At 38.0% G+C, this 25,361-nt stretch overlaps 4 protein-coding genes across 6 annotated transcripts in view; 3 read left to right on the top strand and 1 right to left on the bottom strand.

The window, feature by feature from the left end:
- Positions 1-25,361, bottom strand: part of LOC125245430 — a 1,350,402-nt gene that overhangs the window by 1,204,078 nt on the left and 120,963 nt on the right. Inside the window, 1 exon segment of the mRNA XM_048156021.1 lies at positions 9,726-9,735. Coding sequence (XP_048011978.1) covers positions 9,726-9,735 — 10 coding nt within the window.
- Positions 1,702-5,529, top strand: LOC125245786. Of its 3 annotated transcripts, none has more exons than XR_007179613.1 (9): positions 1,707-2,843; positions 3,769-3,839; positions 3,927-4,103; positions 4,194-4,255; positions 4,338-4,424; positions 4,512-4,553; positions 4,622-4,795; positions 4,875-4,989; positions 5,394-5,529. XR_007179613.1 is itself a non-coding variant. In XM_048156546.1 (9 exons), the coding sequence occupies exons 1-8, from the start codon at positions 2,686-2,688 to the stop codon at positions 4,908-4,910; spliced, it is 807 nt and encodes a 268-aa protein (XP_048012503.1). In that variant the 5' UTR covers positions 2,491-2,685; the 3' UTR covers positions 5,009-5,150. The 3 variants fall into 3 exon arrangements, 2 of the variants coding, with proteins under 2 accessions (XP_048012494.1, XP_048012503.1); XM_048156546.1 differs by lacking the exon at positions 5,394-5,529 and adding an exon at positions 5,009-5,150 and having other exon boundaries at positions 2,491-2,843; positions 4,875-4,910; XM_048156537.1 differs by lacking the exon at positions 5,394-5,529 and having other exon boundaries at positions 1,702-2,843; positions 4,622-4,900.
- LOC125245700 (putative nuclease HARBI1) lies at positions 5,092-6,823 on the top strand. Its single transcript, XM_048156419.1, has 4 exons — positions 5,092-5,563; positions 5,633-5,748; positions 5,845-5,956; positions 6,051-6,823. Exons 1-4 carry the CDS (start codon positions 5,092-5,094, stop codon positions 6,419-6,421), a joined length of 1,071 nt encoding a protein of 356 aa, XP_048012376.1. The 3' UTR covers positions 6,422-6,823.
- Positions 18,910-20,154, top strand: LOC125245860 (zinc finger protein 235-like). Its single transcript, XM_048156671.1, has one exon. The coding sequence runs from the start codon at positions 18,991-18,993 to the stop codon at positions 19,873-19,875; it is 885 nt and encodes a 294-aa protein (XP_048012628.1). The 5' UTR covers positions 18,910-18,990; the 3' UTR covers positions 19,876-20,154.

Below are 25,361 nucleotides of genomic sequence, written 5' to 3'. Positions count from 1 at the left end.
TCTGACCAGCACCCGCCCGCTCCCGCTGAATATCTGACCAGGACCGCCCGCTCCCGCAACCCGCGTGTTCCACTCCCGCCCGCGCCCGCGCCCGCAATGTTTGTGTCCAAACCCGCCCGCTCCCGCGGACTTTCTCTCAAAGCTTTTGAAAATAGGCCTAAACAAATACTCTCAGACTAAATTCGTTCAAGTTAACATCCAGAATAACAGACTTTAAACATGATTGCGTTTAAATAAGATGAAGTAGCCGCAAAACCAAAGCACCACACGTGATAAAAAACATTGGGTATTTTTTATTAGCGTTATGAAACATTAACCGTTAAAACAAAAATACTCCATATAATTTACTGAAGGAAAAGAATATTGCTGACTGACTGCGGTCGCAGACTTGTGCGTCTTTCTTCCATGATCCGCCCACACACACACTGAATGCCCTCTCTGACGGTGCACTAGATCATGCGAAAATGCTCAAAATAAAACGGGCGAATTTTAAGAATTGTTTCCAAGTGTCTGACTTGCTTTTGTCAAGTAAAGAGCCGCTTTAATTTTCTTCTCATCATCTTCATTCGTTGACTCCGTTTCTATTACACGCCAAATCCCACCATTCCCCGCGGGTCTCCCGCAAAGTTTTCTGACCGCCCACTCCCGCCCGCAGCAAAGGTAAAACCGCCCGCTCCCGCGAGATTTGCGTTGGGTCCCGCGGGAGCCCAAACCCAATGCAGCCCTCTAGTATACTGTCCATGTCCAGAATCAAAGTAGTCCATGTGACATCAGTGGGTTAGTTAGAAGTTTTTGAAGCATCGAAAATACATTTTGGTCCAAAAATAACAAAAACTACGACTTTATTCAGCATTGTATTCTCTTCCGGAGTCCTTTCCATTGAATCGATTCCATTGAATCCTTTCATCTGTCGGCGTTGGTAATGCACTTTTACATCGTTGTTTTTGGCGATTAGGTCATCCGCGACATGCAGAATAGCTTGAATACAGCGTGTGTCTCCCTCAGACTGTAAACGAAACTCGGGCGCACCAGATAACACGTCAGCAGAGTCTTACGTTAGCAGAGTCACTGCGGAGTCGTGAACCCGGATGAACAACATACCCGGAAGAGAATACAATGCTGAATAAAGTTGTAGTTTTTGTTATTTTTGGACCAAAATGTATTTTCGATGCTTCAAAAACTTCTAACTAACCCACTGATGTCACATGGACTACTTTGATGATGTTTTTATTATCTTTCTGGACATGCACAGTCTACTGTACAAACACTTTCAATGGAGGGACAGAAAGCTCTCTGACAATCTAAAATATCTTAAACTGTGTTCCGAAGATGAACGGAGGTCTTACGGGTTTGGAACAACATGAGGGGGAGTCATTAATGACATAATTTTCATTTTTGGGTGAACTAACCCTTTAAGGTCATGCCACAGCATCTCAATAGGATTGAGGTCAGGACTTTGACTAGGCCACTCCAAAGTCTTCATTTTGTTTTTCTTTAGCCATTCAGAGGTGGACTTGCTTATGTGTTTTGGATCATTGTTCTGCTGCAGAACCCAAGTTCACTTCAGCTTGAGGTCATGAACAGATGCCCGGAGATTGTCCTTCAGGATTTTTTGGTAGACAGCAGAATTCATGGTTCCATTTATCACAGCAATTCTTCCAGGCCCTGAAGCAGCAAAACAGCCCCAGACCATCACACTACCACCACCATATTTTACTTGTTGGTATGATGTTCTTTTTCTGAAATACTGTGTTACTTTTACACCAGACGTCATGGGACACACACCTCTCCAAAAGTTCAACTTTCGTCTTGTTAGTCCACAGAGTACTTTCCCAAAAGTCTTGGGGATCATCAAGATGTTTTCTGGCAAAACTGAGACGAGCCTTTGTTCTTTTTGCTCAGCAGCGGTTTTCATCTTGGAACATTTTTGCCCAGTCTCTTTCTTATGGTGGAGTCATGAACACTGACCTTAACTTGAGGCAAGCGAGGCCTGCAGTTCTTTGGATGTTGTTGTGGGGTTTTTTGTGACCTCTTGGATGAGTCCTTGCTGTGCTCTTGGGGTAATTTTGGTTGGCCGGCCACTCCTGGGAAGGTTCACCACTGTTCCATGTTTTCACCATTTGTGGATAATGGCTCTCACTGTGGTTCGCTGGAGTCCCAAAGCTTTAGAAATGGCTTTATAACTTTTTCCAGACTGATAAATCTCAATTACTTTCTTTCTTATTTGTTCCTGAATTTCTTTGAATCTCAATGTCATGTTCCCTGTCTGTGTTCCCTGTATCTCCTCTGTGTATGCACCTCATGTTCCCCTGCTGCTCCCCTTGTTTGTTACCATGGACACTCATTGGACCACGCCCCCTTGTTAACTCATTATCTTGTTTGTGCCCGTGTATAAATAGTGCCTGTGTTTCAATCATGCCGACATGTTTTCCTAGTCTTTGTGTTCCTTGTTCCTTGCCTTGGGCCTGTTGCACAAAAGTAGAATTAAGACATCCGGGATAAATGACTCAGCTGAGCTCAATAAAGCCAAAACATGTGCGTCCAGGCTTAATTGGTTGCACAAAGACCAAGCCAGGATGAGCAGACACGGATTCATTAAGCCAGGTGAAACCAATCCTGGATAGGTGCGCGCTCACGGCTCACTCAAATAGACCCCGCCACAGATCACAGATTAACTGATTTACCATGGCAACTAGAGCCGCGTACTTTTCCCCGTCGGAAGCACAAATCCTCATGGAGGCATACGAGGAGGTAAAAGATATAATTAAGAAGAAAGGCAACACCGCCACAGTGATAAAGCAAAGAGAAAAAGCGTGGCAAAGTATTGCAGACCGCCTGAATGCGTAAGTAGTGCACAATTACACACTCACCGCTCCGCTGAAACATCACAATTACAAATCAAATATTTAATTCACATCTCCAAAAACGCAGTTGTACTGTAATTATGAAACGGTTAAATTTTTTATTGAAATGCACTGCATATATGAGTGAAATTGTGTAACGTAACTCCATCACACTGTATAAAGCTATGATATATTATTATTAAAGCCTTACATTATTATTTTACGTTACTACGCTCAGTACGGTTTAATCTTAGCCGTTGTACTCTGCTTATTATGTTGTCCACCGGGTTTTTTTGTGTTTCCCCTGCTTTTATTAATGTAAAGCAGCTTTGACAGAATGAAACAATTGTGAAAAGTGCTATATAAATAAAATTTTCTTGAATACATAGATGAGCTATAATAATAATCACTTTAATTTATATAGCGCCTTTCAAAGGACCCAAGGTTGGTTGCTCACTGCACTGCAAAAATGTCTTTCTTACTTAGTATTTTTGTCTTGTTTTCAGTCAAAAAAAAATATCTAAAAAAAATCTTAAATATTTTCTAGAGCAAAATAACCTAGGAAAATAAGCAAAAAACTCTGCCAGTGAAACAAGAGAACTTTTCTAAAAGTAAGTGTTTATGGAAAAAGTAAACTTATTTCAAGAGAATTTTTCTTATTATATTGACAGATATTTAAATTTTTTGCTTGTTTTAAGCACACATTTACTTGAAGTTTATATTTTTGGTCTAAACCTATACTTATTTTGCTAGGTCATTTAGAAAATCAAGAAAATACATCTTTAGTGTTTTTTTTTTTTTTTATATTTTTACTGAAAACAATACAAAAATACCAAGTCATTTTTGTCAGTGTGACTCCATTAAATGTTCTTGTGATAAAGAATGTGTGTGTGTGTGTGTGTGTGTGTGTGTGCGTGTGATGTAGATTAAACATGAACGGGCCAAAACGGACATGGCAGCAGGTCAAAATCAAATACAAGAACATTCTGCAGAATGGTATGGTCCCTGACTAATATTTAACAAAGCACAAGCATATATTGTACCCAGAAGGTGCCTGCTCACACATTGTCTGTACTGTTTTAGCAGTGAAAAAGAATACCCACAGACAAGGCACGGGTGGTGGGTCACCAAAGGCTGACCTTACCCCAGCAGAGGACATGGCCTTGGAGCTAAATAAAGGCAGGCCCGTCTTAGAGGGGATCCCTGGGGGGAAAGAGACGAGCATAGGTTCCTCCCAAGATGCCACCCGCTTCATTCAAGGTATGTCCTTCCATCTCTACATGGAATACAACCACATTCATATTGAATCAATTTGGACTGTCTGACTTTGGTTTACCTATTGCCTTGCAGTGTCTGGCAGCACTGTGTTCCTGTTAGAGCCACCAGCACAAGCACCAGACGATGCTGATCCAGTGAGTACTCCATCAAAGGCATACTGTAGGCCTGGCATGTCTTGTCTACTAGCTTCAATATGAATCCGATTAAATGTGATAGGGTGAAAGCCCCAGTGCAGCAGCAACAGCACATGATGGAGACGATGATGAGGAGGAGACCATCTCTGTGGATTCCAGAAGGCATGAGGTATCATGTTAAGACTGTGAAAGTACTATTTACTCTACAATGGTGAGGAGTCCTCATCAAAATCAAAAAATCTAATTTCTTTTACAGGACCCAGATGCTATACAGTGGGAAAACCAGCCTGGCAACATAGTGCGTATTAATAAAAGGACACCACATCCTGCCAAATTCCAGCTGCGCTAATTGTATTGTGTTCACAGAGCTCACAAGCTATCAGAAAGTTGTATGGCAACCACCTCCGGCGCCAAATAGAACTGGCAGACATAGACATTCAGTACAAGAAGAAAAAGATAGAAAATCTTGCACTGGAGTCCGAAATAAAAAAGAGGACAATTAGGAAACTGGACCTTGAAATAAAAAAACTTGAGAGGGAGGTGAGATATGCCTTCAATGTACACTGTATGCTAACTGTAACACAAATGTATTAATCATTATTTTTCTTTCCTCCCCCAGCTCCAAGAAGATGACACAGCTCAAAATAAAAATTAGGTATATTCTCGTAAAGTCAAGTGAGCCATGACATATGAGCTCTTATTGTGAGCACACAGGACGGTGGCATCTTTCTAAGGTATTTTTTATTTTCACAGCAATCAGTACAACCAAGTCATCGTTATAAGGCACCGGCCTCTTTTGCCCACCCCCCCAGCACCAGGTGTGGCCACTAGCCTATATGAAGGCCCAAAATTGTGTGTTCCTTTCTGCTCTGACAATGGCATGCCCATTCTTGCGAGATGTGGTGGATGAAGAAGCACTTGTGCTGAGGAGAGCCTTCAGGCGAGAAAGGGTCTTCAGGGACCGGTTGGACCCACTGGCCTTCCCTGATGACCATCTATATGAAAGATACAGGTTTTCTGCAGATGGCATCAGGTATCTATGCAGACTACTGGGTCCCAGGATTAAGCACCGCACTGCACGGAGCCATGCACTGAGTGTGGAGCAAATGGTTTGTGTGGCCTTGCGCTTTTTTGCTAGTGGAGCCTTCCTGTACTCAGTGGGGGATGCAGAACAGCTGAACAAGGCCACAATTTGCCGCACAATAAGGAGTGTGTGTCTGGCTATCAAAGCATTAGCAGATGTCTTCATCTCCTTCCCTGGCCACAGAAGACTCTGTGACATGAAAGAGGAGTTCTATAGGATTGCAGGTAAGAGGATCTACAAATTACAGGACAACTGTTAACACATAGTAGGATACTCATTACTTTGTGTGACAGGTTTCCCCAATGTCATTGGTGCAGTGGACTGCACACACATAAGGATAAAAGCCCCCTCAGGTGCCCATGAGGCCGATTTTGTGAATAGGAAATCCTTTCACAGCATTAATGTTCAGGTGAACATAACTTTTTGATATTGTCCATTGACGAACACTCTGCATTGCCAATGATGTGCATTGATTGGTGTAATATTCCTCATCTTATGATTTCAGATGGTCTGCAATGCTGACTGTGTGATCAGCAATGTTGTGGCAAAATGGCCTGGCTCAGTCCATGACTCCAGAATCTTTCGGGCCTCTGAAATCTATCAGTGCCTATCACAAGGTAAGCCACACAACCCCTATTTATAACCATCATGGCTGTGTCAAGAATATCACTGTGTTTATGAGGTAGTAATGATGAGATTTTGTGTTGACAGGTGAATTCTCTGGTGTGTTGCTGGGAGACAGGGGGTATGGCTGCCAGCCTTTTCTCCTGACACCTTTCACAGACCCCCAGGAAGCACAGCAGGCCTACAACCATGCCCATGCCAGGACCAGGGCCAGAGTTGAAATGACCTTTGGCCTCCTGAAGGCACGCTTTCACTGCCTTCACAAATTAAGGGTCAACCCTGTTAGGGCATGTGATATTACTGTGGCTTGTGCTGTCCTCCACAATGTGGCCTGCCTGAGGAAGGAGAGGGCCCCCAGAGTGCCACCAGCCATGGACTGGGACAATCCGGCAATCTTCCCTGATGACGACAGTGGTCGGCTGCTGAGGGACCAATATGTGTTGAATTATTTTAGTTAGTATGTGTGCTTTCAATTTAGGTAAAAAATGTCCTGCTGTGGCAGAGGAAATAGGGTTTTTTTGGGTTGGTTTTTTTACGAATTTGGCCTCTTATGATGTTTGTGCGGTATACTGTGTGTAATACAAGGCTGCAGGGAGGCTACTGCATCCATTCATTTGTCTGTTCAGTTGATGTGTATGGATTTGTCCTGCATTTATTTTAGTGTGCAGACATGCAGGGTGTGTTATATACAGACCTTTGAATGTGTATGTATCATTTTGTATAATATGCTTTGATTCTGTGCTTTCCATCTTGTAGAGTCACTGTGACTTCAGTTTCGAAAGGAGCTGATAGTTTACCTGCTTTGTTTTGTCCTTATTCAATAAAGGAACATAATGTTACACATTGTGTTTTTATATTCATATGGAATGTGTATTTGTTTATATGACAGAGTACTAGGGCCCCACTGAGGAAAAAGGATAAAGTCATAAATTTATGAGGCTGGTTCTTTCTGCAGAAAAGCAACATATTCTTTTTACAGTTTTGATAGTTATGACAATGTGATACTTCATATTCTGGCACATCAGCATGTCTTTGTTTATGAAACCATACTGAAGTACAATTTCACGAAATGCCCCACATCTGTCATTTTAACAACTGTCCTCCTTTAAAACAACTGGTTACAATATTATGACTTGTCTTTTTTTTTCCCTCTGTGGCCCTAATATTCTATCATTTTATATATAGCCTTATAGTCTATTGGAAACTGTAAATTATCTAATGATAGCAACATCATCTAAAAATCATTATTTATCCAAAATGATTGAAATTAATGATCACAAACGTTTAAATAATGACAGTGGGTCTAGTTATATGTGATAACAATGTATAGTGAGCAGTGAAATAACTATTGGTTTCCATTTGTGGCGACTGCTGACTGACATTAGGGATGAGATTAAATAGATCCTGGAATTTAGCCTGGTCTGGAGCAGGCTAGCTCCACAGAATAAATCTCCATGGTAATTTATACCATAACATATCCTCCTGCCCCCTATCCAGCTTTAGTGCAACCGGATTAGGGATCAATTGAGCCAGGATCACCAAGATATCCTGGCTTAATCCCTTATCCTACTTTTGTGCAACAGGCCCCTGTTATCTAAAATACATGGATAAATAAACAAACAAACATTTTCTTAGAAAAACTAAAATCTGAATGTTTATTGTACTGAAATCTTACTGATATGTCATTTGCATAATAATTTGGAACGCAGTGTATTAGTAGTGTGTCAGCCCAGTCCTCCACATGCCTGCCCCAACAGTGGCATAGCCAAGAGGCAGAAAAGTAACACCACTGCCAGTAACAGCTGTTGTGGTGGTGAAGGCGAAGACAAACCAAAAATGGAAACCCTTCTTCTGTCACTACAGCAATGACAGGTGAGTTGTTTTTATACTTTCAAATATGATAAACCATGTAACATACTGTGGCGTTGGAGTACCAGCACTTTTATGACACAAGTAGACAAGAATTTTGTATATTGCAGAGACTTGTCTGAAGTGACAGATGAGGATTTGGATTTACTGAGAGGATTGACAGGGACACCTATGAGCTACAGAGCAAACAGGCCCCAGTAGATGTAGCAGTAGGTCAGGAAAAGTGCCCTCTTGGAAGTGGTTTGAGCTTGAAGTGGTAAAGCAGTGATACAGATTAAAACTTGATACAGATTAAGATTCATTTATTATCATTTGTGCACAGACACAGTTTACAATTTACAAAGAAAAACATTCATAATATAACATGAGAAAATGGTATACAAAATGCAACTGTGACAGGCAGAGAGAAATCATGGTCACATGGGTTAACTCAAAATCACTCGGCAACAGTAGAGAAGTCCATAACCTCCCGATCAAATATAAAGATACTCTTCTTATTTCTCTAACTATAGCCAAGAAAATAATTCTACTAAACTGAAAATCCAAAAATGTTATACATATTAAACACTGGATTAATATTCTTACAGAATACATCACATTATATACATTCACCAATAAGAAAACTATGTCCATGTTTACAAACATCTGGAACCTATTTCTACAATATTTAATTCATGAGTTCATGTGCCCATATAATCTTAGTGTAAGTGGTAAACAGATTTGGCTCGCTGTCTTCTATAGAGGGGCTCGGAATGGATATTCTACTCGAGCTCCGATTGCCCCCTTATAACAGGCAAAAGAACTAACAACAGGAAGAGGGAAGATGCTGGTTTTATACCTTGGTATTAATTGGAAGATTTCACAGACAGGGCTTAGCTTAAGATAGGACTAGTCCTTACTTCTATTATGATATTTATTAATTATTATTATTTTTTTTTTTAAGATGTCAGTGAAAGTTATTTTAAGTTAAAGGGATAATTTAACTAAAAATGAAATTTACTCACCCTCGGTTCTAAACCTGTAAACATTTCTTTGCTGAAGACAAAAGAAGATATTTTGAAGAGTGTTCATAACCAGTTTTTGAGCCCCATTGACTTCCACAGTGGCCTGGAAGATTCTAGTAGGGGAGAGCGGGGTTGGTTGGCACACTTTTCACTCTCTGTCATATTTCTCAGTCATGCTATATGTGAAAATAGTCTAACCAGTATCAACTGAAAGGTTATGATCTCAACTAATCAACAGATATATTTAATGTTCTCAAATGATTTCTATTTCCTTTAAAATTCATCATTAATTCATGTTGTGCACTTGTGCCAACCAGCCCCCAGTATGGGGCTGGTTGGCACATGCAATGGGGTTGGTTGGCACAGATGCTATAGTTACAAAGAATGAGGTGACAAATGTAAAAAACTTGAGAATTTAATTCAAAACAGAAAAACAATCAACAGAATTTCAGCCCATTTTCTCCATAGATTGTATTTAATTGAACTAAACAACAGTTTGTACGCGTGTGTGTATGCGTGGCACTGAAGACAAACTTCTCCAGGCCGGCTATTCCTATAAAACTCAAAACAAACCAGATCGTATATTTATTTGAACTAAACAGCAGTTTGTAGGCTATGTGGTGTGTGTGTGTGTGTGTGTGTGTGTGTGTGTGTGTGTGTGTGCATCTGTAGTATTAGGAGTAACAGAAATAATGCAGTCTCAAAACAAAAAAAAGTTCTCCCCACTAAATATATTGTAGAACTGTGATAGATAGAGATATATAAAATGTAAGGATTTCAGTTTATAGAGATAGGAATCATCTATATTTTGACAGGAAATTTACAAGTTTCTGATGAGCTATGCTATGTGGCATGTCAGTAAAGAGGTGCGGATGGGGTTTGTTGACACAGTCTTTCCTCTCTCCGTTGTTCTTAAATATTTTATGACCATTTTGACTTCTAAAAGAAAATTATTTCATACATAAGTTAGTTCATTATATTATATTACATTATATTCATTATGTTTTAACATGTAAAATACATAAATTAATATTTTTTTAACCAAATGGCTATGTGCCAACCAACCCCCAAATCAGTGTGTCAACCAACCCCATCCACACCTCTTTACTGACATGATGTTAGCCACATAGTATAGCTCATCAGAAACTTGTAAATTTCCTGTCAAAATATAGATGATTCCTATCTCTATAAACTGAAATCCTTACATTTTATATATCTCTATCTATCACAGTTCTACAATATATTTAGTGGGGAGAACTTTTTTGTTTTGAGACTCTAAAATAGAAAAGTTGTCCTCATCTCAATAGTTAGTGACAGTTGAAAGATTTCAGTAAATGGGTGTGTTCTGGTCAAGAGGGCAGTCATTTTAATGTTAGATTTTTATGGCAGCGCCCTCTAGTGTACTGGGATTTAACTGCGTGCCAACCAACCCTTGACCCAACCAGCCCCGCTCTCCCCTATGCCAAGTAAGAAGCTGATTAGCAGGTTCAGGTGAGCTCAACTCTGTAGGACAGTGCAGGCCTTCAGCAGCAGGATTGGACACCCCTTGGACTTGGTTCTTAGTCACCAAAACTGACAGAATTAATAATTAGTGAATTACACGCACTGTTTGCTGACACTTGAGTCATTCACAATGTATTTCACAGAAGTCAGTCATGTGGGCAAAATCATGAGGGTGAGCAAATAAATCTCATTCTTCATTGTTCATTTAAGCAACAGAGCAGAATACCGTTAATCTTTAGATACTTAAGTTATGTTTTAACAGCGGGGGGCAAGCACATGTGGGTTTGGATTTTATTTTCCCTTCATAATAAAAACCTTGATTTAAAAACTGCATGTTGTGTTTACTTGTGTTATCTTTGATTCATATTTAAATTTGTTTGATGATCTGAAACAATAAAGTGTGACAAACATGCAAAAAAATAAAAAATCTTGACATGGTTTTAAAGCTATTTGCTATCCTGTTTGTTGGCCTTAAAACATCTTAAAAATGTACATATGTACACCAGGGAAATCTAAATTTTCTAGGGGAGCATGCCCCCGTACCCCACAAACAAACAACATTTTCTGACCAGGGTAATTATGAAACCCTGCGTACGCCCGGCTTATATTCTATCTAATGAAATCTGAGGTAAACGTGTATTTCTACAAATGTGCGCACTTTTGGATTAAAAGTTTGTATGTGTGTGCACTGCGATCAAAAATAAATGGGACCAAACACGACTGAATGTAAAGGTTTGTGTCTCATTATTCTATTAATAACTACAGATTGATTTTGCATTTCTATTAGAAATGAAGAATTATTAGTGTCGTTGTAAATTGTGGTGTAAATATCTAAGCTCTATAATACTTCAAATCTCAAGGTTAAATCAGAAGATTTTTTGTAAAATGTTTCTGTAACAGCTGCCAAAAAATAGTATATAGCTCCACTGTGGTTTTTAACAAATTAAAAAAAAAAAAAAAACTTTTCAAAACATCCCTTCTTCTGTTTTTTGTCACTGTTTTAATTTTAATATACAAAAACTATCTGGTAAAATAGTTGGATTTCTATGCACTTCTGTGATTGTAGACAATGCATGACTTTTATTTTGGAGTGACGACATGACGTCATAAGACTGCGCCGCGCTCCTGCATCTGCTGTGATTCTGCTGAATAAAGGTTTGTTTTAAGAATTTAAGCTGTTTTAATCGACAGAAACAGTTTAGTAGTTTTAATAGTTTTACCAGCAATGTTAAAATAGTTTATTTACTATTTAATGTAACATTGTTATTCTTTATCCAACTGTAATGAAGGATATTTGTGTGAGTAAAGCTCATATCCACTGATGAGAAACAGTAAACCTGCATCTCATTTCTCTCTCTATATATCATAAATCAGTTTATCATGAACACGAGTTCAGTCTCTGGAGAGTAATGATGGAGAAACTGAACTTTTCAACTCCGAGTCAATTGAATCAAACACTTTGAGAAATGATTCAGTGAATCACGACTCGTGCTGCTCAAACAGTGAACATGAACGAGAACAACATACACTAACAAACTAACTAATCATGTTTTCATCAAAGTGTAATCATTTAAATATAATCTATAATTCATTAAATACCATATGAGGATCATAAATGCCTGAAATATGAAGTTTATTAATTTGTAGTGTTAGTTTTGAGTGGGAACAGGTCACTAAAGACTTTTAACTCTGTTAATTATTCTGTACTTACAGATGGAGTTTATTAAAGAGGAGACTGAAGACATGAAGATTGAGTTTAATAAAGAGGAGTTTGAAGAAATAAAGATTGAAGAAACATTCAGTGTGAAACATGAAGAAACTGAGGAACAAACAGGTTGGTTTTATTCTCACAGCTGAACTCAGTCATTTGATCATTATAAAAATGTCCAGCTCTACAGAAATAGAGAATATACAGAAATATAATCTTACAGATAATATTACTGAATCCATTCATTCCAGCATAATATCATTCAGGTATAAATTCCTGTTTAATTGATCATGAAATGGTTTAATTAAGGTTTGCACATGCTGAACGAATTTCCAGTTTCAAATGATTATTAAACAGCAGCACAAACTCTGTGAAATCAGCAGCTCTTCCTTCAGACGCACTCAGTGTCTGAATTCACTCAGTCTTTTCATTCAAGTGGACTTACTGTAGAGCAAGGGTTAGGGTTTGGTTTAGGGCTGGTTTCTTGTAATTAAAGGGTTAGTTCACCCAAAAATCTAAATTCTGTCATTTATTACTTACCCTCATGCCGTTCCACACCCGTAAGACAACTTTAAAATTCAGTATTTCTATTAAATGTGACCCCGGACCACTAAACCGTAAGTCGCACGGGTATATTTGTATAATAGCCAACAATACACTGTATGAGTCAAAATTATGCAATATTAAGTAAGATCCTGTTCTAATAAGATATTTTGTCCATTATTTTAGTCTGTTATATTCAAACAAATCATATATGAGCGCTCTCTCTCTCTCTCTCTATCTCTATCTCTATCTCAGCAACATGATATTGACAACCAACGATTGTCAACTTGCAACATTTTTCACAGTCGATCAAAATAGGCAAGTATTGTTTTAATGGCATATTTACTTGTGAATGTCCACTGAATGTCCAATGTAGTGTGATTAAAAGTACAATTTGTAATATTTTTTTCCGCTAGAGGTCGCTAGAAGCCTATTCAAAACAAAGGCGTAGTTTGATGACGCCAGGTTTTAGAGCGGAAACTTTGGACATGTGGTCTCCATCTCAACGGACGGTGCAAAATAATCGGGATAGGACTCGGGAAGAAATCATGTTCATGGATGCGATTATTAACGTTACTGTAGTATGAAGCAGAGCAGGACCGAGTGTTGCGGGAGCTGAACGAGGAGCTGGAGCGATTGATCAACACACGCCCCACGAGCAGCGGGACTTTTATTATGACACAGTCGCCGGCGCCGCTTCTGCTTTTCCAGTCATGAGTATGAGGTTTACGGGAGCTGTCCTTGTCGACAGAACCAGCGGCAGATGGTAAACAGTAATTATGTTCCATAAATAAGTAACACAATCCACCATAAAACGTGCAAGAAGTAAATAAGGAACTACTTGAAGCAAGCTAGTGGTTTGCTGGACGCTAGACACTACTTCCGCATTTGTCCACGACACTGTTGTCATGTGGTTTCTACGTCAGTAAAGGCGGTAACAAAGGGTAACTGATGTCATTGACAGGTGACTGCACTGCCCCGTGTCACTGTTTAGAATGGGAATTTTCTCATGATTTACAAGTAGTTGAAAACATTAGAGATATTGTTAGTAATCAGCTGGACAAAATATATAACACTAGCCTAGTGGTTTTTGGATATTTTACTGCGAATATCTTACAAATTGTACCTTTAACAAGGCTATTGAATACGGATGTCCGAATGTGCGAATATAAAACCAACTTTACCCAAGTAAATTATGCAATATTAAGTAAAGATCATGTTCTATTAAGATATTTTGTCCATTATTTTAGTCCGTTATATTAAAACAAATCATGTATGAGCGCTCTCTCTCTCTCTCTCTCTCTCTCTCTCTCTCTCTCTCTCGGCACTGATCACATGTTGTATTTCTGCACAGACACATTTCAGTACATTCACGTTTTCACACACATTCAGAACAATGTTTGGATTTGTCCTGTGTATGTTGCTGTGTACTTCAGTATATATGCAGGTCAAGGTTGGTTTTAGGGTTTTTTGGCTTCTCCATGTGCTCCTGTTCAGTATCGTAACTGGACTGGTCTAAAATATAAACAAGCTCTTTGCTGTTACACACACTATACACTGGATTCTTAAACATTTTTTGCTGTGGTTTTTTTTTTTTTGTGGGGGTGCTTTAGTGTATATAAATGTATGAATTATTTGGACTCATAGCATTTAGTTTTTTGGTGTCCTTTTGGAGTCTGTAAGTGTCCTCTTAAAGACCTCTGAAAAGACACTTAGATTTACCTTAAAAAGCTGAAAAATACAGTTTTGTGAGAATCACACTTCAATTTGATGTATGCTTAATTTCCCGATAAGTGTGAGTTTAATCGTGATTAATTGCGATTAAAATTTAATCTATTGACAGCCCTAATTTTGATGTTAAATCCACTATTGTATTATATATAATTGTTCTAAACACAGTATTTAGTTCAATAACATCAGAAGTAACTATATTAAATTACAGAAAAAAATAGGAGTAATGGATAATTGGACATGGTTTAGTGTAAGATTTTTGCCCATCTTTTGGAAAATGCAGTTTTAAATGTAAAAAAATCACTTTTACCAGTAAATGCTGCAGAGCTCCACTATTTGCTATTTGACTGACTGAAAGACATTTTCACAAGTATTGTTCAGTTGGATTTATATCTAAATATTATAAAAATCACAATTATAACAATAAAAGCTACTCTTTGTCAAAGTTTAATACAGTGGGTACGGAAAGTATTCAGACCCCGTTAAATTTTTCACTCTTTCTTATATTGCAGCCATTTGCTAAAATCATTTAAGTTCATTTTTTTTCTCATTAATGTACACACAGCACCCCATATTGACAGAAAAACACAGAATTGTTGACATTTTTGCAGATTTATTAAAAAAGAAAAACTGAAATATCACATGGTCCTAAGTATTCAGACCCTTTGCTCAGTATTTAGTAGAAACACCCTTTTGATCTAATACAGCCATGAGTCTTTTTGGGAAAGATGCAACAAGTTTTTCACACCTGGATTTGGGGATGTTCTGAATTAGCCTCATTTGCCTTAAAATAGATGGATATAAATGATTAATGCAATTAGTTTAAGGGTGAAATACAAAAGAGGTTAATATAGCAAAAAAAAAAAAAAAAAAGACACTTGCATTTAATGGGTTTTCTATTTAAATTTGCTTTTGTACATTTATTTTGATGCGGATACTAAAATTTGATTTCTGGTCTCTAACCCTATAAAAACAAATACAGTAACTGATATTTTTGATTTGGGCAGATCAGCTCCTCCAACCAATCTGTAGTTCAGTCAGTGAAGCTCCGCCCACTACAGGTCACTATCAGTGAAGCTCCTCCCACAGCTGTCACATCATCAGTGAAGCTCCTCCCACATCACTCACATCATCAGTGAATTGCAGTTAATTTGCAGATTTGCAGTTAAACTATGAAATTATACATAATGTTCTTTTCTAGCTCAGTAAAGGGAAGTTTGAGAAACTTTCATACTGATTGTCAACATCAGATCAAAGTAAATATTTACGTATTTTACATTTGTTTCATATCTGTTTTTGCTCCTAACTCGTGCCTCATCCCAGACCTCTTAATTGGCAATTGAATGAGCAATCACTCAGCGCTGAAGGAGAATATAGTCTCATTTTATTGATAAGAAAAGAGAGAATATATAGAAAGAGTACAAGGGGTGTAGTATAGGTTCAGCCAATGAGAGAGAGAATACATCATATAGCTCATGGTATAGGAATGTGATACATATAGAAAAACAAGTCTAAATATGGTCATCTCCTGGTCAGCTATCCAGGAGTTCCTTGCTATCCCAAAGACCTTTTCCTATGCTTATAATACAAAAAGCAGGGACCATTCCCTGTCTCCCATCCCATCATAGCAGAGCCTTGTTCCTTATATGGCAATGGTTCCGGTACATAAAGAAAACCATATGTTAACACATAGGATACAGCTTTAACAGAGGACAAAGGACCCTCTGTCCACTTTCCTGCAATGCTGAGACCAATATAAAATCTATCAATATCCGGTTCACAATTTCCAGGAGTGTTACCCGAATTTAGGCATTTTCAATACAGTTTACAACATTGCTAATTTTAGGAATAAACTGTAAACACCAAATGAACTTTCCAGAATGGCTGACAGGGTTGTGAGTGTAACTTGAGCAAAATCTCTTCTCACAATAACTTTGGTAACAGGGTTGATGAATGCAGTCATTCTTTGTGTAAAAACTGAGACAATGGATTGAGATTATTATCTTGTCCTCCCATCATGCTGTAGAAAGAGCCCAGATGATGTCACTTCCTGGGCGTCACAATTTTAAAGGTGCCCTAGATTCAAAAATTTAATTTACCTCGGCATAGTTGAATAACAAGAGTTCAGTACATGGAAAAGACATACACTCTAATTCTCTAATTCTCTAATTCTCTAATTGCACCGCGAGGAGGTGAGGATCGAGGAGTGAGGAGGCTTCCTGAGGAGTCATGAGCGAGGATACACAGGTGCATCCTTTGCGGAAGTCTTTCTCATCGAGAAACCTGACGCACACATAAATTCTCCTCCCCCTTTATATCTGTCACAATAATTTAAATTTAAATAAACTTTATACCTCATATATTTCAACGGGGCATCTTGCTTTATTAATATTTATTATATATTTATTTAAATAACCAAACTTTATCAACATGTGGGTAGATCCCTCGTGCGCAGCTGATGACGCTTTGAAGTGACGCTAAAGGGAGCGAGGATTTATCATTTCACTTGATTCAATTCCTACGTCCTCGCATCTTTTCCTTGCTTCCTTCCCTCGCATCCTGAAGGGGTGGAACTAAGATGCGAGGAAAGGAAGCAAGGAAAGGAAACGAGGATGCACAAATAAGAATTGAGAAGCACCCACTGAGTTTCAAACTCCATTGTTTCCTCCTTCTTATATAAATCTCATTTGTTTAAAAGATCTCCGAAGAACAGGCGAATCTCAACATAACACCGACTGTTACGTAACAGTCGGGATCATTAATATGTATGACCCCAATATTTGCATATGCCAGCCCATGTTCCCAACATTATGAAAGGTATTACACAAGGGCAGGCAGTATTAACGTCTGGATCTGTGCACAGCTGAATCATCAGACTAGGTGAAGCAAGCAATAACAACAGCGAAAAATGGCAGATGGAGCAATACATGATCCATGATAACATGATATTTTTAGTGATATTTGTAAAATGTCTTTCTAAATGTTTTGTTAGCATGTTGCTAATGTACTGTTAAATGTGGTTAAAGTTACCATCGTTTCTTACCGTATTCACGGAGACAAGAGCCGTCGCTATTTTCATTTTTAAACACTTGCAGTCTGTATAATGCATAAACACAACTTCATTCTTTATAAATCTCTCCAACAGTGTGTAATGTTAGCTTTAGCCACGGAGCACAGCCTCAAACTCATTCAGAATCAAATGTAATACATCCAAATTAATACTATACTCACATGATCCGATGTATGCATGCAGCATGCATGACGAACATCTTGTAAAGATCCATTTTGAGGGTTATATTAGCTGTGTGAACTGTTTTTATGCTGTTCAAGGCAAGCACGAGCTCCGGGGGAGGGGGAGCACGAGAATTAAAGGGGGTGCAACCTATATATCGATGCATAGTTAATGATGCCCCAAAATAGGCAGTTAAAAAAATTAATTAAAAAAAATCTATAGGTATTTTGAGCTGAAACTTCACAGATACATTCAGGGGACACCATAGACTTATATTACATCTTTTAAAAAGAAGTTCTAGGGCACCTTTAAGAAATCCTCTGGTTTTGGAAGGAGGAAAATCATGTCAGAAGTAACAGGGTTGAGTGAATCATGTAGGACACTGATAATAACACATTTAAAGATTCAGTCAGTCTAATTGAGACTTCGAGCAATTCTAAACACGGCAACCGTCAAGATATGACGTGATGTATTTTTAAAAACTAAATAACAAATAGTAATCACTACAAAATTTTAAAATATACAATCTACTCTACTTTACTGCAAACTTCACTTGATCTTGTGTTTCCAGTGTCTTACATTCACATGTTCATGAAAGAAGTCAGTGGAAGGAGAAGTCTGCTGTGACGGCCCTTAATAATTGCACAGTTTTAGGAAAATTAATTAAATATCAATCTAAATGTTGATGTCAAAATATGGCTGTTTATATCACATTAGACATTTTGTCAATGATCAAATATATTACTCAAAATATTTCAGAGCATTTTTCTTTATTTTCTTAATATTATTTATAAATTATTAAGAATTATTTAAGGGAAGGTGGCGAGCAGCTATTTGGAACTCTGACAGAAGACGTCCATTCAGTGCTGATTGTCTTAATTCACTAAATCTTGATGTAAAAACATTTGAAATTGGAGTCAGATTAAATGAGCAGCTAAAGTAAAATTGAGACTAAATTCTAAAATTAAGTGAACTTCACAGGGCGCTGAAAAGGCGTACACACATATACCTTCACCAGCACTGGATTCTGTTGTTGGAACGACAGCTGGTCCTTTACGATGGAAGATTAATGTTAAAGTTTCAGGGAATATGCAACTAATTTATGCAAATGCATCAAAATGATCGTAATGTTTTGTAGCAGTTGTCTATCACAACAAGTCTCAATTTTATGACCTTTAACTCATATTTCTCTCTTTATTTTGATTTACTAACAATGAAATGACTTTTTTTTCTTTCATTTCAGAGCTGATGGAAGTGAAGGAGGAGAGTGAAGAACTGAGTGAAGTGGAGGAGAAACATCATGACAAACCTGGAGAAAAACCTTTGAGTCGCTTAAAGACTAAAAATAAATTTCTAAAGAAAAGAAGAGACAAGAAATCTACAACCTGCACTCAGTGTGGAAAGAGTTTCTCAACCAAAAGAAATCTTGATGTTCACATGAGAGTTCATACAGGAGAGAAGCCTTTCACATGTGATCAATGTGGGAAGAGCTTCACACAAAGAGGAAATCTTAAGAGTCATATGAAAGTTCACACTGGAGAGAAGCCACACACATGTGATAAATGTGACAAAACATTTCTAGGGTCATCAGCCCTGAAGAGACACCTGCGAGTTCATACAAAGGAGAAGCCACATTCATGTTCTGTGTGTGGAAAGAGTTTTTCACTGCTGTATTATTTACATGAACATGAGAAAACACACACTGGTGTGAGAGAGTACGTGTGCTTTGAGTGTGAGAAGACTTTTATTTCAGCAAACCATTTAAAAGTGCACCAGAGAATTCACACCTTAGAAAAACCTTACAGGTGTTCACACTGTGATAATAGATTCAGTGTGTCATCAAATCTGAAAAAACATGAGAGGATCCACACTGGAGAAAAACCTTACAAGTGTTCACACTGTGACAAGAGATTCAGTCAGTTAGCACATCTAAAAACACATGAGATGATCCACACTGGAGAAAAACCTTACAAGTGTTCACACTGTGACAAGAGATTCAGTCAGTTAGCACATCTGAAAACACATGAGAGGATCCACACTGGAGAAAAACCTTACAAGTGTTCACAGTGTAACAAGAGATTCAGTCAGTCATCATATCTGAAAACACATGAGAAGATCCATACTGGAGAAAAACCTTACAAGTGTTCACAGTGTGACATGAGATTCAGTTATTCATCATCTCTAAAAACACATGAGAAGATCCACACTGGAGAAAAACCTTACAAGTGTTCACACTGTGACAAGAGATTCAGTGATTCATCATATCTGAAAACACATGAGATGATCCACACTGGAGAAAAACCTTACAAATGTTCAGTGTGACATGAGATTCAGTTATTCATCATATCTGAAAACACATGAGAAGATCGACACTGGAGAGAAACCTTACAAGTGTTCAGTGTGACATGAGATTCAGTTATTCATCATCTCTGAAAACACATGAGAGGATCCACACTGGAGAAAAACCTTACAAGTGTTCAGTGTGACATGAGATTCAGTTATTCATCATCTCTAAAAACACATGAGAGGATCCACACTGGAGAAAAACCTTACAAGTGTTCAGTGTGACATGAGATTCAGTTATTCATCATCTCTGAAAACACAAGATGATTCACAGCAGTGAGAAGCTACACATGTGTGATCAGTGTGGAAAGAGTTTCTCTATTAAAAGTAACCTGAAGATACACATGAAGATCCATGCAGTGGAGAAACCACATCACCGCAGTCTGAAATCACGATAAGTAGTTCATCTTTATGTGCTGAGAAACAAAGTCTCTTCTGTGAAAGTTAGCCAAATCTCTCCTCTCCAGCTATAGTTGGCACTGTTGCCCTGTCTGCTGTTGAATTATCCAGGTTGTGGATGAGAAGCGACCCTTCTCCAGTAATACATATTAAAGTGCTATATAAATGCCTCATTCATTAATTCATTCATTTATTAGTTAACCATTTCTTAATTTGCGTTCTTGTCTGTTTATATGAAAAATCATCAGTTGCTGCCCGAGTTCTGTTCCAATTCAAAGTTCACATCTAGCCAAGTACAGTTCAAATCCCCGGATGTGTTCTTGATCCGCCCCTTTTATCAAGGACACCTCAAGAGGGGACTTTTGCGGACTTGACATGGCCAGGTATCCCAGAACGCACTAACCAGCAAGCGTCAATAGCAGATTAGAAAACATGCATATTTTAAACATATTATTATGTCATGTCATGATATATAGTTTTAAGGCAAGAATGTACTGGTTTAAAGATCAAATCTGCTGTTTATTGATAAAGATAGTGCCTATTTAAAAAAAAATGTCTGATGTTTTGGAGTTCACTCAGTGCTCATGTACCCCGCAGAGAACAGCCTTACCTTGGCTAGTCCTTCTGGCGTTTGCCACTGACTCTGTAGTGGTTAAACATGAGATATAATTCATCTTTTGCATATTTAACAGGTGATCTTTGGTCTCATGAGTCTATATTTTGTTACCTGACAAATCATTTTGGCTGAGGGCTTTATATATTTAGGCCATTTAGCTTTACCTTTGTATCCTACTAGAGTGCTGACTTTGTGTTTGATTATGTTTGTTTACTTTATTTCTTTTTGTAGCTTCTTATACCTTTTGCTTATACTTTTATTACTGCTACTATTGATCATTAAAACTAACATTTAACAAAAAGATATAGGGTTGTGTTTTATGTTTGCCACATGTTTAATATTTTTAAAATTTAAACAAAGAGAGGAAGAGCTGTGTCTTAGTTTGTTTGGTTATAAACATACATTCCGTGAAGATAATCAATGAACATGTTGCCTGAGCCACATGCATGGCTATTCATATGTTTATGTTTTTTAAATGAAAACAAAAAAGGGTGGTGTTTTATAACATATTTAATTTTATAGTTTCCTAAAATATACATACAGAGATAACTGGAGTAACCAGAGCGAGCTGTGTGACGTTATCAAGTACGCTGCTGTATCACATGCAGAATCACCGGACTTGTGTCCTCCCGTCCTCAGAAGTCTGTTTTCCGGAGTCTGAACTACCAAGAACCCAAGTCCGAAGTTGGCATACTTGGTATTTAGAAACGCCTCAAGTGTGCCGCACAAGTCCTGAAAGCGTCTTGATCGCCTCCAGCTGGTTGATCCCAGTATAGTTCATAAACCCTGTCCTGTCCTTTTTACGTCACTTTGGCACCTCCTAGTGCCATAATGAGGTAATCTATACAACCGTTATTTGAAGTGGCAAGTTTTAAAATGTAATTTGATCTGATTGAATCGAGATCACTATCTATAGACACATTGATGTGGATATGTCCACATTAAAGCATTTCAGTGGTGGTATTAAACAGATCGCCCTTTACAGCAGATTTAGTTCAAAAACAACAGACAGATGTGACCTAAATATGTTTTTCAGTTACAATAAGTAATACATTCAGAGGATCCTCCAGTTCTTGGCTAATTATTTTAATTAAAATATTTAATTAAAATTAATTAATAAAAATACTTGTGTAAAGTACAGATACTTGAAAATTGTATTTAAGTAAAATAACGAAGTAAAAATACTTTGTTACTGTCCACCACTAGTTTTAAATGCATTAGAATGCATTAAAGGTATTCAGTTTTCAGTAGGAAAGGTGTCATTTAAGCAGTGCCTAAAGTAATAATTAACATTTTTGTACAATGGAAGTGATTCAATCAAAAACCAACTTTAGCGTGATAAGAAACAATATGTATTGTGGAAAGCGCTATATAAATAAAGATGACATGAGAGGACTTTTAAATCATATCATCAGCTGGATTGAAACACTCTATAATACACCAACAGTATCGGTCATAACTAATGGTATTATATCAAATCAATTTTACTTAAAAAGAGGTACCAGACAAGGCTGCCCACTATCAACGCTACTCTTTGCTGTCAGGGTATGTCACAGCATTCTAACAGAGGAAGAGGATGGTAAGACAGGTGAGATCAGACCCAGGCAAAGCTAGGCTGAACAACCAAGGAGATAGATGGGGTTGCAGCAGACAATGACAACAGGCAGTAGCTTGAGGCACCGGAGGCTTAAAACTTTGAGCTGCAACTGAAGCTGTATCATTCTCACTGCACGGCCTTGAGGACAGCAGCCAGGGTGGGTCGGGATGCAGGACAGGAACGGAATGCCTCACCGTTGATAACTGTCTGTCTGTCTGTCTGTCTTTCAGCAACATGTGATCCGCGCCAAGAACAGCCCAAAATATCTCACAAACCACAAAAAAGGTGATTTTATAAGTTGAGTGCAACATAATAAAAGAACAACAAAGAAATAATCTTACCTTAAACCAGGGGTCTCAAACTCAAATTAGCTGGGGGCCTTTGCTGTGATTGACATCTCATAGGAGGGCCATTTTAACATTCAAGCACAAGAAAGTGCAACATTTCTGAAAATGTATTTTCCTTTGCATTATTTCTCATTTAACCAGCAGTGTCTCTATCATTGTTACATACAGTAGGCATATTAGTTTTTAACAGTTAGTGCAAATATTTTAAAACTTTATTTTAGCTTAAATATCAACAAAATCTTGCACTGAATAACGCTGTACTGTACACATGTATTGCATACATTTGCACACTATTATATTTCTTGCCAGACATCTGGCAGCATCTGCTAACACAGCTGAGCCACAGATATCGTTTGAGCATCGGTAACATTTATTGGTAGCATTGGACGCGTTTCTTCTTCTTTTAGTGAAATTTTGGCAAGCACGCTAATAATAGAAGCGGTGCGGCGCGCTCGTTTTTTCCAGGCATGCCTATGCCGCAGCGAGATGGAAACATCTCAACTTTTCAGAATGCCGCAAATGCACTGCAGGTCATGTGACAAGAACAAACCGATGAGCTTCGGCCTTTCCTTACCGACACCGAAAGCTCAGCTGATCATAGCTGTACAGGGCGGGTTTTTATTTCTCATCTCCATGAATATATCTAGTAGTAGAGCTAATTCAAGGACTAGAAATCAATTATTCCTTTGCTGAAACTTCCTCATTGTGGAGAAGGCAGTTCATGGTTGCATAGCAATGACAGATGCCACGGGAGTTAAAAAGCGCTTTGGAAAAAAGGAGAAAGTGACACGACACGATATATGAATGGCCCCTTAGAACAGCTCTCATCAAATCTGCCTGTGCGCTTATATATATATATATATATATATATATATATATATATATATATATATATATATATATATATATATATATATATAATATAATCATGTCATTCTTCTGAGTATGGAATATTATAGAGAATAATAATTTAGCAGGCCGGATTATGTTTTATTTTTGAGATCAGTTGTGGGCCGGGTGGAGGGGGATGGCAGGCTACAAATGGCCCGCAGGCCGGCAGTTTGAAACCACTGCCTTAAACAGTCACTTAGTCACTTTGGTTTTAAATCATATATCATCAGCTGGATTAAAACACCCTATAATACACCAACAGCATCGGTCATAACTAGTGGTATTATATCAAATCAATTTTACTTAACCCCTTACCAGTCACCCCCACTTTTGGCCAGGTAGTGAAAAATGAAATACCCAAAATAAAATGGTTGCTGCTAACAAGTCCTCCGGACTACACACAAAACCAAGGTATCATTTGAAAGCTGACACTTGACAGTTTACTATGAAAGACTCAGAATTACTCTAGCAATTACTCATAGAGAGATAAAAAAAGCTCAAACACAATGGATATATATATTTTTTTCATAATAATTGTTTATGGAAATGAAAATTGCAAAAGGCAGATAAAATAGGGGTCTGGAAACATAAGCAAACTAAAGCCATATGTCTAATCAATATATGTTTAAGGTGATACAAGCAAAAATGATTTTTTTACAATCATTTATTTCAGTGCATGTCTTGGCACCTTTCCAAAAAGGCCACTTGGAGATGCCAAAGGGACACTTGGTAACCACCTTTTACTGTGAAGTATAAGAAGTCTATTTGATCATTTCCATACATTTTATCATTCCAATATCACAAAGCACAATTTATATACTATATCTGGTTTATTTTTTTTCCTCTTAAAAGTTTAGAAAAATGCAATCCAAGGATCATTTACATACAGCAATATACAGCCATACCCACCCTGTTGTTGCCCTGATGGCACATTTACACAATCGTAAATTTTATATTCAAATTCCAAGGATCATTTACATACAGCAACATATAGCCATACCCAACCTGTTGTTGCCCTGATGGCAGATTAACATCAGTTTACATTTTTTCTATTCAAACGCAAAGGATCATTTACACAAAGCAATTTACCATCATACCCACTCTATTGTTACCCTTATTGAACATTTACACCAGCAGCTAATGACCAAGACTGCAAAAAGACGCTAGATACAGCACTCTCCTCCGAATAATCCACATTCTCTTCATCACTGCTTCGCCTAAGTTCTTCCAATGCAGAAGCAGGAGAAAACAACTTCTGTGCACGACGCTGATCCATGGCTGATGAACGTATTACACACGAGATTATGCTAGCAGTGCGAGTGCTAGTGGCCAGCAGGTGTGTGTGTCCCTTATATTTGCGTCACGCCAGCGGGCGTGCTCTATTTTTTCTGGAAGCAAATTGTTACGCACACTAAACAACAATGTATTACACGCGAGATTATGCAAATCAACACATTGGCGTAATCGTTATTGCATAGGCTAACGTTACATGACAACACAATAGTTTGCCATTGCTGTCTTTTTACTTTTTTTCCCACTTACGTTTGCCTGTGCGTAATCACACGTCACTGAAAGCGCCTGTCAACTTTTTTTTAATACATGTATATGTGTCCAG

This window comes from Megalobrama amblycephala, linkage group LG1, assembly GCF_018812025.1.
Source record: "Megalobrama amblycephala isolate DHTTF-2021 linkage group LG1, ASM1881202v1, whole genome shotgun sequence".
NCBI lineage: Eukaryota > Metazoa > Chordata > Actinopteri > Cypriniformes > Xenocyprididae > Megalobrama > Megalobrama amblycephala.
Note: the sequence above shows the minus strand (reverse complement) of the source record. Positions and strands in the feature narration are given on the sequence as shown.